This window comes from Macaca fascicularis, chromosome 13, assembly GCF_037993035.2.
Source record: "Macaca fascicularis isolate 582-1 chromosome 13, T2T-MFA8v1.1".
NCBI lineage: Eukaryota > Metazoa > Chordata > Mammalia > Primates > Cercopithecidae > Macaca > Macaca fascicularis.
Window position 1 is genome coordinate 75,077,501 of NC_088387.1, and position 12,269 is coordinate 75,089,769.

Below are 12,269 nucleotides of genomic sequence, written 5' to 3' on the forward strand. Positions count from 1 at the left end.
GCTCACGCCTGTAATCCCAACACTTTGGGAGGCTGAGGTAGGAGGATTATCTGAGGTCAAGAGTTCGAGAACAGCCTGACCAACATCTCTACTAAAAATACAAAATTAGTCAGGCATGGTGGCGCATGCCTGTAATCCCAGTTGAGGCAGCAGAATTGCTTGAACCCAGGAGGTGGAGGTTGCGGTGAGCTGAGATCGCGCCATTGCACTCCAGCCTGGGCAACACAGCGAGACTCCATCTCAAAAAAAAAAAAAAGTATGCACTTAGGAAATATTTTCAAGTGATGCTCACAATAACCTCTTAGGTAGGGGTTTAACCCTTCTCCAGAGTTACAAATAAAAAATCTAGGCGGGGCATCTGGTGGCTTAAGCCTGTAATCCCAGTACTTTTAGAAGCTGAGGCGGGTGGATCACTTGAAGTCAGGAGTTCAAGACCAGCCTGGCTAACATGGCAAAACACCATCTCTACTAAAAATACAAAAAATTAGCTGGGCGTGGTGGTACGCGCCTGTAATTCCAGTTATTCTGGAGGCCAAGGCAGGAGAATTGTTTGAAGCCGGGAGGCAGAGGTTGCAGTAAGCCAAAATCGTATCATTGGCACTCCAGCCCGGGTGACAGAGCAAGACCATCTAAACAAACAAACAAAAAAATTTGAATCCAGGGAAAACTGATTAATTCCAAGACCCCTCAGCTAAAAGCACCAGTGTCAACTAGATCCAGGTTTCTGGCTGGATGAGGCCTGATCCCCTAGCAGCCTGCTCCTTCGGCATCTGGAAGCCAGCCTCTCACCTGGGGCCAGGACAGCAGTGCCACAAGGACTGAGCTCCTGTCCGTGTGAGGCACACAGCCCACACCCCTTGGAGAGGGAAGCCAAAATCAACAGTGAATTCCCGCCATACCAGGGCTAAAAACACAAAAACCAAATATGCTATCATATCCTGTCCTGGAAGCAGCGTAGTGTTCTTTCTTTTTTAAAAGTTGTAATCAGAGACACAATTCCAGGTGACAGCAGAATAGCTTGGGGTTACACTGACAAAAAAGAAGAGTAAAAAAAGAAGCCCACCTTCAAGGGGCTGGGAGAAGAGAATCTGCCGATCATAATCCTTCCAGCTGCTGAGGGCATTTCACCTTTTTTGACTTTGCACAGCAGCTTCACAACCTAGCATGTCACTGCAATGCAGAGTTCCTGTGTACTAGGGTCAGGGCACCAGGACCTCCCTGGTGCTGAGTGTGAGGTAAAGGAGAACACAAGCCAGCCAGGCTGACACTGGGGGCAGGACAGGTTCTCAAGAGGCCTGCGCTCTTATCTGTGGAGCCACAATGAACCCTAAATTAGGCACCAATGACTAAAGTCTGCCAGGCTCAAGGTAGAATGAATGGCTGGAGAAGTATGAGTCACTCTCCACGCCATTGGCACACTGAGCTAGGGCTGGAGAAATGGAAGAGACCCACCGGAGCTTGGGGAGGCTGAACCGGCTAAAGCTGGAGATGTCCAAAGAGCAGGCCCTGAAACATCCTGGAAGCCAGTCAAAGCCAGTGAATAACCCTCGGAGTTCAGACCAACAAAAAAGTGGGTGATTCGTTACCTTGGATCCACAAAGGCTTCATCCTAGTCTAGGGCCCAGACTCCCCAGCTCCAGACCCTAGAGAAGATTGCCCCAGACAGCATGCTGACCACAGACAGCGTGCTGACCCATAGGTGAGCCTGATTTGAGGGAGAACAGGCTGTGCTGCACCTCATGGTGTGGTGACGTGCAGCCAAAGTTCTAGAACCCCAGTAAAGAGAGACACCCTGAGCCTTACCGTGGACTCTCTGCTCTGGGCCCTCTTGTGGAGCCCACCTGGCCCTCACGCTCATTCCCAATCCATCCCACACACACCTCCTCTTGGCTCCAAGAATTATGATTACACTGCACCTCCAAACAAGCCACCTCCCCTTCTTTCCCCCTGGGGCTTCCCTTTGGCCTTCCCTCGCTGGAAGGCACCTCTTCCACTCAACTGTCGGTGATTCATCCTCAAGTTCAGGCTCACCACCCAGCTCACCTGTGAAGGCCCCACAACTAGCTGGATCTCACCTGCCTCTGCAAGAGTGCTTCAATCGAACAAGCCCGAATGCTGGAGTCAGAGAGAGCGACGTCCACAGCCTGACCCTTCCACTACTGGTGTACCCTGAGGTGAATCATTGCTGCCTGCACTCTGGTGCTCTGCCTCCATGCCTTTCACCTACTTTCGTAACTGTACCCTGGTTTTCCTTTGAGGAATCATTCTTGCATCTCAGTCCACAGGATTCGGGTGGAGGAAATCCCACCCCTGGTACCAGCTCAGTATCCTAGGTGCTGGGCACCACGATTGGCTCCAGGGTGGGCAAGAGACCAAGCCACTTCCACGAGAAGCTTCCCCAGGCACTCTCTCCTTCTGAGGTAGTGGGTGCCATGCTGCAAGAACCATGTACTCCTGGAGCTGCTGAGGATGACCTCAACAGACCTCGCTGAGCCCCCAGATTCAGCTATGCCTGATGCCATGCTGCTCCAACAACTTTCTAGTTACAAGGGGCCATAAATATCCAGTCTCTCCTCTTTTTTGTTGCTACTTTCCAACTAGTTGTAGTTGCATGTTTGTCATTACAACCATAAGTCTGGTTACGCAGAAACTGATCCCCAGAGGCATGGTGCCCGATGGGACAATTCCTGAAATACAAAATTGGCTGGGCTGAGGTCAGGTAGGGCAGAGAGGACTTTGCCATCTCCCAGCTAAGAAACTGGAATTCCAGATACACAGCAGCAGCACCACCGGCTGGAATGCAGCCTATTTTGTCTTGAGGTGAGACACTGGGCATGTGGTAGAACACTTCAGGATACCGGCCTATGCTAGATGCTTCTTGGAGCCTATGCTAAGCCCTATAAAAATAAGCCTTACAAGCATCACTCCTCGCAGCCCCTCTGAATAGGAAAGTTTTGTCTATATAAAACAATGCAAGACAGCTGAGAGTGAAGTCAGATAACTGGAGTTGAAAATTCCCTGTCCTTGCTGAAGGCAGTGCCAGAGGAGACAGGGGGACCAGACTCTATTAGAAGACAAGACTGGAAAGGCCTGAATCCTTCCCCATGCAAACCTCACAGGGACCCCCTGCTGCAGCTCTCACTGCATTGCTAGAGAACCAGGGGTGGGTGCCTGAGAGGAGCCCCGAGGCCTGCTGCTGAGGGACAGACCCTCAAGGCCTGGATCTAGATCCATGGACTTAGAGTCAACACAATCTTTGGCTCTAGGTTCTCAGCCATGAAGATGATGCAATGCCAATTGCCCAAAGGCTTATTACTACAGAGTTTTAGGGAGCTGTAGAGGCAGACAGACCCCAAACCTGGCAAACAAGTCCTTGCACTGTTCAACCCATAAGGTAGGCTCAAGTGTTCCACTCCCATCAGGGGCTGGGCTGCCCAGAAGCAGTGGCCCAGAGGGGACTCTTCACAAATGGCCCTTTCTGGTGGCCAAAAGGCCAAGAGTCAAGGCAGAGCTTCCCACAGGACAAAACTAGGGACAGCCATATGGCCGAGACACCACGGCCAGGCAGGAAGTCTGCCACACTGCCCCAGCAAGCCATGGCAGGAGCAGCAGACCAGCCACTCTGGGGTCTTCCAAACAGCTGCTTCTCCTGGAGCTGCATCCCTCCTGGAGCTTTGCTCACCCGCCTGCCACTCCCTCAAGGGAAGTGACCCTAACTTGGCATCCCCAGCAGGTGTTTGCTGAATCAACTGCTGACAAATTTTACTTCCTCCTGTGGGAGGCAGGCCAGGAGCCTTGGGGGATACAACTGCAAGAGGTCAGACGCTCGGCGGAAGGAACATACTGACCCCTAACTGGGGAGAATGGACGTGCATACTGGGCTGAGGTCCAAGTGAGCTGGGAGGAGGGAGACGATGCTGCAAGCTGAACAACTAAGGGAAGCTTCTGGCACAGGATGCACCTGAACTGTGTCAGAGGAGAATGTAAGGACACAGCTATGTGCAGAGTGAAGAAAAAAGGCAAGCACAATGTCCCAAGAAGAAGTGAAGGGAAGAACTTCATAGATTATATTGGATACCAGGAGCAGACCTCATTAGGCTGACAGGTGGGGCTTCAGGAAAGGAGAGAGGGAGACTGGTTGAGGGTACAAAAGAAATGAACACCTGTACTCAAGAGGCTTGGAATTCAGTGGAAGACAGGGCTCACAGCCATGAGCACATGGGGTCAAGTGCAGAGGGTTCTGCCAAGGGAGTGGGCAGCACTGAAGACAGGCCATCCTAGAAGGGCCTTGAAAGCATTCTAGATAATTTTTGTTTTTTTGAGACGGAGTATCGCTCTGTCCACCCAGGCTGGAGTGCCTTGGTGTGATCTCGGCTCACTGCAACCTCCGCCTCCCAGGTTCAGGCAATTCTCCTGTCCCAGCCTCCCAAGTAGCTGGGATTACAGGTGCATGCCACCATGACCAACTAATTTTTTGTACTTTTTTTTTTTTTAAGTACAGACAGGGTTTCACCATGTTGGCCAGGCTGGTCTCGAACTCCTAACCTTAAGTCATCCGCCCGCCTTGGCTTCCCAAAGTGCTAGGATTACAGGCATGAGCCACCGCATCCAGCTTAGATTACTTTTTATTATTTTTATTAATTTTAATTTAATTTAATTTTTTGAGACAGACTCTCACTCTGTCACCCAGGCTGGAGTGCAGTGGCATGATCTCGGCTCACTGCAAGCTCCGTCTCCCAGGTTCATGCCATTCTCCTGCCTCAGCCTCCCAAGTAGCTGGGATTACAGATGCCCACCACCACGCCTGGCTAATTTTTTGTATTTTTAGTAGAGACCAGGTTTCACCTGTGTTAGCCAAGATGGTCTCGATCTCCTGACCTCGTGATCCGCCCACCTCAGCCTCCCAAAGTGCTGGGATTACAGGCGTAAGCCACCGTGCCCGGCCTGATTATTTTTAATACAGAGTAAATGGATGATGTTCCCTCTTCACCAAACAAACAAGGATGGTAATGGAGCTGTTTCATCTGAAGATATATCTGTCACCTGCACTTGGAGTTGGCTGGGAGCATTTCCTTTCCAGGGCCTTCCCCTGATCTGACATGGTTGGTCAGGGGTCAGTGGGCTGGCAGAAGTTACAAGGGGGCCATGGCAGGTCCTGGGGAATGGGGTAGGAGAGGGGTGGGCTTCCAGTCTAAACCAAGATGACTGATGTTAGGTTGAAATATAAAAGCAAATTTTCTGAACAACGCATCCACAAACACCCATAAACGGCCCTGGGAAAGCAAATGCCAAGAAAATGACTGCAGGGCTTCACCAGGGCTGAAGGAGGCCCAGAGAGGAGACAGTCCTCATCTGTGTGACCCGTCTTAGAGGCAACCGTAATCTGCCTCCCGGCTCCTCTGTTACAGGTGGGACACAAGCTTTAGAGACATCCATCTGGCCACCAATGCTACTTACAGGCTGCATGAACTTCCTCTGCTTCTTCATCCTCAAAATGGGCATAACAACCACCTCCCATTTACAGAGGAGAGATGAAGGTTAACAATCAGTCAACAAGGCTGGGCGTGGTGGCTCACATCTGTAATCCCAGCACTTTGGGAGGCTGAGGCGGGAGGATCATGAGGTCAGAAGATTGAGACCATCCTGGGTATCACGGTGAAACCCTGTTTCTACTAAAAAAATACAAAAACTTAGCTGGGCTGTAGTCCCAGCTACTCGGGAGGCTGAGGCAGGAGAATGGCGTGAACCCGGGAGGTGGAGCTTGCAGTGAGCCGAGATTGCGCCACCGCACTCCAGCATGGGCGACAGAGTGAGACTCAGTCTCAAAAAACAACCAACCAAACAAACAAACAAAAAAATCAGTCAACAAATATTTATTAAACAAGTATTCCAGGGCAGTGTCTCACCAACTGTAATGTGTGTGTACATCACCCGGGAACGTTATAAGGGTTAGATTCTGATTCAGTGGGTTTGGGGGGGCCCTGCAAGCTCCTGGGTGGTGCACATATGATCATCCCACCTCCCCCCATCCCCCTACATACACATACATCAGAGACATACATCAGAGGCTCAGCTTCCAGAGGGAGGGGTCTGCACCCCACGTTTCTGGGAATGCCATCAAACATCAGGTATACAAGAGGAGCTCAGGAAATCGGTACCTGGGAAATGAAGAACCAAACAGGGGATTCTGACAGGCAGGGGAGGCTCCGCCCGGGGCCACAGGTGACTTGGGAGCAGCTGGCCACAGGATAGGGCATTACTGAGTAACAGGTCAACATGACGACTTCTCTGCAGCCAGGAGCAGCTGAAGGCAGGACCAGGGAAGAGGTGGTTTTTCTTCCAGAGCCTCCGGCAGGGCCCAGCCCACCTCCCAGGTTACCAAGAGGCCCTAAAATCCAGTCTCCTACTCCTGGCCGGACTTGGTCAGTCTGAGCACCTGTGTGACTCAAATGTTACGGGACCAGGAGTGCTGGTGGCTGGGCACAGACCACCTGGACATGGAAACAACAGGTCTTCCCATGAAGTTGTCTTATTTTTCTATCTTAGTGGGGAACATGTGGTTTTTCTATTGTTTCTAAACAGACGTGACATGGACAATAACTCTTTTCCCCTCAGAGGAGGTGGAGGTCATGTACTCCCCTATACCTTATATACACAAATATGCATGTGATGTCTCTGCACTCTGGCTAATGAAAACCCAAGACTGCTGCAACTGCCTCTTCACTCAGGCTCCTGGGTTGACATCTAAAGCTTTCCCGGGAATCAGAATGCATCTTTGGGTGTAATACAAGGGTGCACATTTCAGAGGAAGGCCGGGCCTTTGTGAGTGACGCCTCACAGGGTCACAGTGCAAGTCCCTCTACTCTGATGGGGAAAGAGGGTGAGGGGAATGTGTTTTTATGTCTTTTGAGGGTGGGGGTGAAGAGACCCAGGGCCTGTTTCTGAATCCCCTAAAAAGAAGAGCAGCTCCATGTTGGAATCGCTCCACACTGGGGACCCCACAGAGCCTCCCAGTCTGGCAAGCTCAGGCCCCCCTGTGACACACAGGCCCTGTCCTCCTCCTCCAGTCAGGTGTGCCTGAGACCCAGACTCCCCACCCCACTAGAGAGTACCAAACAGAACCACAGAGCAGATTCCTGTGAAAAATGGCCAGTCAAGCCATGGCGTAATAGTCTGGCCAGGAGTGCTGAGTGTGGGTCAGTCTGGCTCCTGCAGGCAGCCCAGCATCAAATGGAGCCCAAGATCGAGTGGCTGTCTGGGACGGAGGACTCCAGTTCAAATACACGCTAACTGATGTCCTGGGCAAGCTGCTTCATTTTTGTCAGCCTCAGTTACCTCAACTGTAACATGAGGGGTTGGCCTGGATCACTTGATTCCTTTCATCCTAGGATTCTCAGCAACAGTATCACAAGCTCCAGCTGCCTGGGTTCAAATCCCGCCTCCGCCACTTCCTGTGAGACCTCGCATGAATCACCTCACTTCTTCCAACCTTAACTCCTCATCCGTGACATAGAATGAGGGGAACACTACCTCAGAGGGTTACAGAGGGGACTCAACGAGGGTCTACCTGGCATGGAGGGGGGCTGAATAAATATCAGCATTCTGTGAACTCTGTGGCCCCTGCTGCCACCACCCTCATGCTCACAGATGGAGTCAGGACCAATGACCAGCATCCTCAGCCCCCGAAGGGTGTGGCCTCTACTCTGCATGGGAAGACCCACCAAATCCCCCAAACCCAGGCAGATCAACATCGTGCACACCCTGGTAGCCACGTGCATGGTCTCAAGCACACGCAGGGTCAGGCAAACCTCAGCATGCCGGGCAGCAGGCATGGTCACTGCAGCAGGACAGGGAGGAGGACAGGCAGAGAGGAGGCAGGCAAAGGGAAGGCCATGTGCAGTCACTGGGGAACGGGAGCTAGCACAGCCCGCGACCGAGCAGCCCGTGCCGGCAGCGCCCGGCTCCTTACCTCCCCTGCAGAACCTCTGACCACCGGGACTGTGTTTCCCCCAAGAAGCTGGAGGCATGCTAGAAAGAGGAGAGAGCAGGAGACAGGGGGCAATCCGTCCTGAGCCAGGCTCAGGAGAAAGTCCCAGAAAGGAAGCCCGAGGAAGGGGGTTCCGCTCAGGGCGTCCATGGCTGAAAGGGTTTCTAAGAGACCTGAAAGACCCAAATGCCAAATGCAGATCACCCCCAAGGCTGGCCTGTGCCAGAGGCGCAGAGCGGGGGATGAGAGAGCAAACGGAGAAGACTACCCATAGACCAGGCCGTCCCAGAAACGCACCTGCCCTCCCACCGGCTGGCGCTGGGTCCACCCACAGTGACCATCTTGCCAGGTTTCCTGGCATGGTGTGGACCCAATGGAAAAGAGATCCAAGGATCTGGGGTGGGCAAACCCCCTCAGGAAGTCCCACCAGCCAGAGTCAAGGAGGGTGTGCCCTCCACAGATGTCACAGTCACTCCTCCTGGGACCCAGGGGAGACAGGGGAAACTGAGTGTGTGTTGCAGGGGCCTTGGAGGACTCATATTCCAAGGCCAGAGTCAGAGCATGGAGGTTCTTGTACTGGCTCCACCATTAATCTGGGTAACTTTGGGCAAGTTATCCTCTCTGGGCCTCAGTTTCCCCACATATAAGATGGAGAGAATGTCCCTATCTATAATAGAGGGTGTCACATACTCTACAAATGTCAGGCACCAAATCCCCACTGAGCCACAGCCATCTTTTCTAGACTTTTCTCTGGGGGTTGGTTTGTGCGGCACTAGGGAGACGATCAAACATCCAAGATTCCTGACAGCAGGCTGGGCAGAGGGGTTCCCACAGCCAGGGATCCAGTGAAGAAGGAGCCTGAAGCACAAAGTTTGGGGTAGGATGACTTTAACACTGAACACATTTGGGGTCCTGTTAAATGGCATGGTTTCCCCAGCTGGGCTGTCCACAGCCCCCTCATGAAATTCCTACATCATTGATCTGTGTCCCTAAATCCCCTTCCGAGCACCCCTTGTCCCTGGAAGGCTGAGAGCTCCTCTAGGAACCGGTTCTGAACTGTTCATCACTGGGTCTCAGCCCCCGCTCCCTGGGCCACTTACGGCAGGTGCCCAACAAATAACTGAGGAGTAGCAGACTCCTACAGCACCCAGCACCTCCTCTGGGGCCAGCGTCAGTCAGCAGAGCCAGCCTGCCAGTGAGAGGTCATACTTTGTAAACCTTTCTCAACCTGGCTACACAACTCCGCTGATGCCTCTTGGTCATGGTAACCCTGGGAGGGCAGGTATTACAACCGTATCTTCCAAACAAGTAAACTGAGGCCAAAGAAGGTAAAGAGGTGATTGCCCAAGGGTACACAGTAGGGTAATCGTTGTTGACAGAGCCAGGGCGAGAATCTGAGTCTCCTGATGTCCCAGGCACCAGGCAACGTCAACATGGCCAGTTACTACCAGCATCCACATTGGACACCAGTACCAGGGCATGGGCACTACCAGGGGTGAAGAATCTGGACACGAGCCCAGCAGGGCCCTGGGAGTCAGAGTGCAATGAGCTGCACACAGTGGAGGGGAGCCCAGGCTGGCGCTAACAGCTACCTTTGATGACAAAAGCCTCCGACAGCAGCCGCATCTGATACAGGGGCTTGTTCTCCATGGACACGTCATCGATCCCGGCCCGTGCATACATGCTGATGGCATCTCGGTACGAGCCCTCCACGTAATGCAGTTTGCCCAGGATCAGCATGGCCTCACACATGTACTGTGGCTGAAAAGACAAGGACATGTTAGCAGCACCTCCCCGAAAGGCACCTTGGGGTGAACACCCCCCACTGAACCTTGACCCTGTTTGCCTCAGACCTTGCTCAGAACTCCCCCGCCTCCTCCAGGAAGCCTTCCCTGATGCTTAAGCACATGATCCCCGCTCTCACCCATGGTCCATAGCCCACATCGTGGCTCTCAAAGAAATTCTCATATGAGTTCCTAATGGTTTCAAATGTGTGCGTTTTATGTCCCCAGCAAGACTCCAGAGACCTTGCAGACTAGGCCCTGTCTTCCCTCTCCTGAAGCCCCCCAAAGATTGCAGCCCATGGGGGTCCCTCAGAAGCTCAGGCATTTATTCTAAACACAAGTGGAGAGTCAGAGATGGAGCTAAGTTTTGTGGAGCCCCAGGCTTCTCATTTTGGGGGTCCTCTTGTGTACATGTATACGCAAATCATAATTAGGTAAAAGGCCTCAGAAACAGCCTATGGGGGAGGCTTATGCCTTCCCCAAGAGTGGTGGAGGGACAGATTGAGGAGGAGAGGGCCTGCTGCGTCACCATCCTCTTCCTATCAGAAATGGGTCAAAGTGCAGAACCACAGAGGCCAAGAGTGGCTGAATTTAAACCTGGTTTCTTTTCCCTCCTTTTTCAAAAGCTGCTTATATCTCAATCTCCACCCCACAGAGGAACTCTCAGGGCCTCCCTTAGGGCCTGCAGTGGTCTGGACAGCCGTGATCACCCCTACTCTGGCTTGGGCTCCTGTGCTGCTGCCTGAGGGAGGCTGTGCTGGCCCTGGGCTGTGCCATCCTAGCACATGCGTTCTGATCTTGGACATGGCCCCAGTTCTCCTTGTGACCTCCCACCTCTTCAGGCCATTTGTTCTGGTCCGCTGCCTCTGATTCTGTCCTCAGCTGGCTCACAATGCCTACGGGCCAGGCCCTGGGCACTGCTCCTGCCACACAGGCACCAATCTGTCCATAAAGCTCCCCAAAGATGCAGCTCTGGTCCCACTCCTGGCATCTGTCACTGGCAGGAAGGTGCTGCCCCTGTCTCCCTGCAAAGAGGTAAGAGTCTGGGGTCCCTGTGTCCCCAGGGCAAGCCTCCAGCACTCCTTACCATCTACTGCCCTCTCAGAAGCCAAGAGAAACGGAGCGTGGCACAGATAGGCTCCAGGGAAGCCAAATTCTCCTTCCCCACTCGTCCTTCTGGCTTTTGTGAGTCCACATTCCTCTTTTGCCTGTGCTTCCTCAAGTTCCCTTCACCCTAACCTAACCAGATCCTCTTCCATCCTTTGGGGACTTGCTCAGGCCCACCTTCTCCTGAAAGCCTCCCCGACTACCAGGGAGCTCCCTTCAGCTGAACTCCTCCAATGCCTCTACCAATGAGCCCATTCAGCCTCTGCACGCCTGACCTACTCTCTCTATTAATTAACTCTCCAAAGCTGAATCTTTTGAGGGGATTTGCTAGTCTCCTCAGATAGGCCACCCACTCCCTGGGCCAGGGCCACAGATGACACATCCCAGAGGTATGTGGCCTATAGTCCTTCCAGGCTGGGCAGTGACTCTGCGTTCCCTGCACTGGTCTCTAGCCATGGGCTCATTTCCTCCCTGCTCGGGCTGCGTCTTCCTCGTGGGTGAGGGAGAGAAAATAACACCTACTCCTCACCGCCTATCACAGCGATGCTGAGGACATTAATAGGGTAAAGTCCAGAAAAGAGCTTTGAACTTTTCTTTGGAAAAGAGCAAGATAAATACAGGGTATGTGTAATTATCATTATCCTGCACATGGAGACAAGGGCAGCGAGGCACAGAAGGACATTTCAGGCATGCTGATGGCGTGTGGCTAGCGGTGGTTCATGGAGGACCAGTGGCAGTTAACAACAGAGCTTCCACCAAGCTGGGGAAAAATTAGACAATGCAGGGCATGTTTTATAAAGCCACATTCACACTATTTAAAAAGATGCTCGGCCGGGCATGATGGCTCATGCCTGTAATCCCAGCACTTGGGGAGGTCAAGGCAGGCGGATCACCTAAGGTCAGGAGTTTGATACCAGCCTGGACAACATGGTGAAAACCCGTCTCTACTAAAAATACAAAAATTATCTGGGTGTGGTGGCACGCGCCTGTAACCCTAGCTACTCGGGAGGCTGAGGCAGAAGAATCACTTGAACCCGGGAGGCGGAGGTTGCAGTGAGCCGAGATCGTGCCACTGCATTCCAGCCTGGGTGACAGAGCGAGACTCCGTCGTCTGAAAAAAAAAATGGCTCTTAGTTCTGAAAGGATATCTACCTTGCCCTTCAATGCTAAGCTGTTTTTCTGTTATGGCACAGTAAGAGCAGAAGATGGTATCATTTTGCTGCTATTTCTTGCTTTTTAATGTCCTTACTTGGCAGCATGAAAAGTCTGCTGCACTCCGTGGGACCCATGCATGTGGATATGAAATGTTCTTGGTCTATCAGTCCAATAGTCAGGGAACGGAACCCTCACCCAGTGGGAGGGTGCCATGCAGGAGGTCGCTTTAGCAGGGG

At 52.6% G+C, this 12,269-nt stretch overlaps 1 protein-coding gene across 14 annotated transcripts in view; it reads right to left on the reverse strand.

Annotated features, from left to right (window-relative positions):
- The window catches only part of TTC7A (tetratricopeptide repeat domain 7A), a 156,944-nt gene that overhangs the window by 109,296 nt on the left and 35,379 nt on the right, over nt 1–12,269 (reverse strand). For 11 of the 14 annotated variants that reach the window (XM_074011844.1, XM_045369378.3, XM_065527627.1 and 8 more), the window contains one exon: nt 9,580–9,748. In XM_074011844.1, coding sequence (XP_073867945.1) covers nt 9,580–9,748 — 169 coding nt within the window. Of the gene's footprint in view, nt 1–7,969; nt 8,029–9,579; nt 9,749–12,269 lie in introns of all 14 variants that reach the window. The other 3 variants (XM_074011843.1, XM_074011845.1, XM_074011842.1) reach the window with 1 other exon arrangement.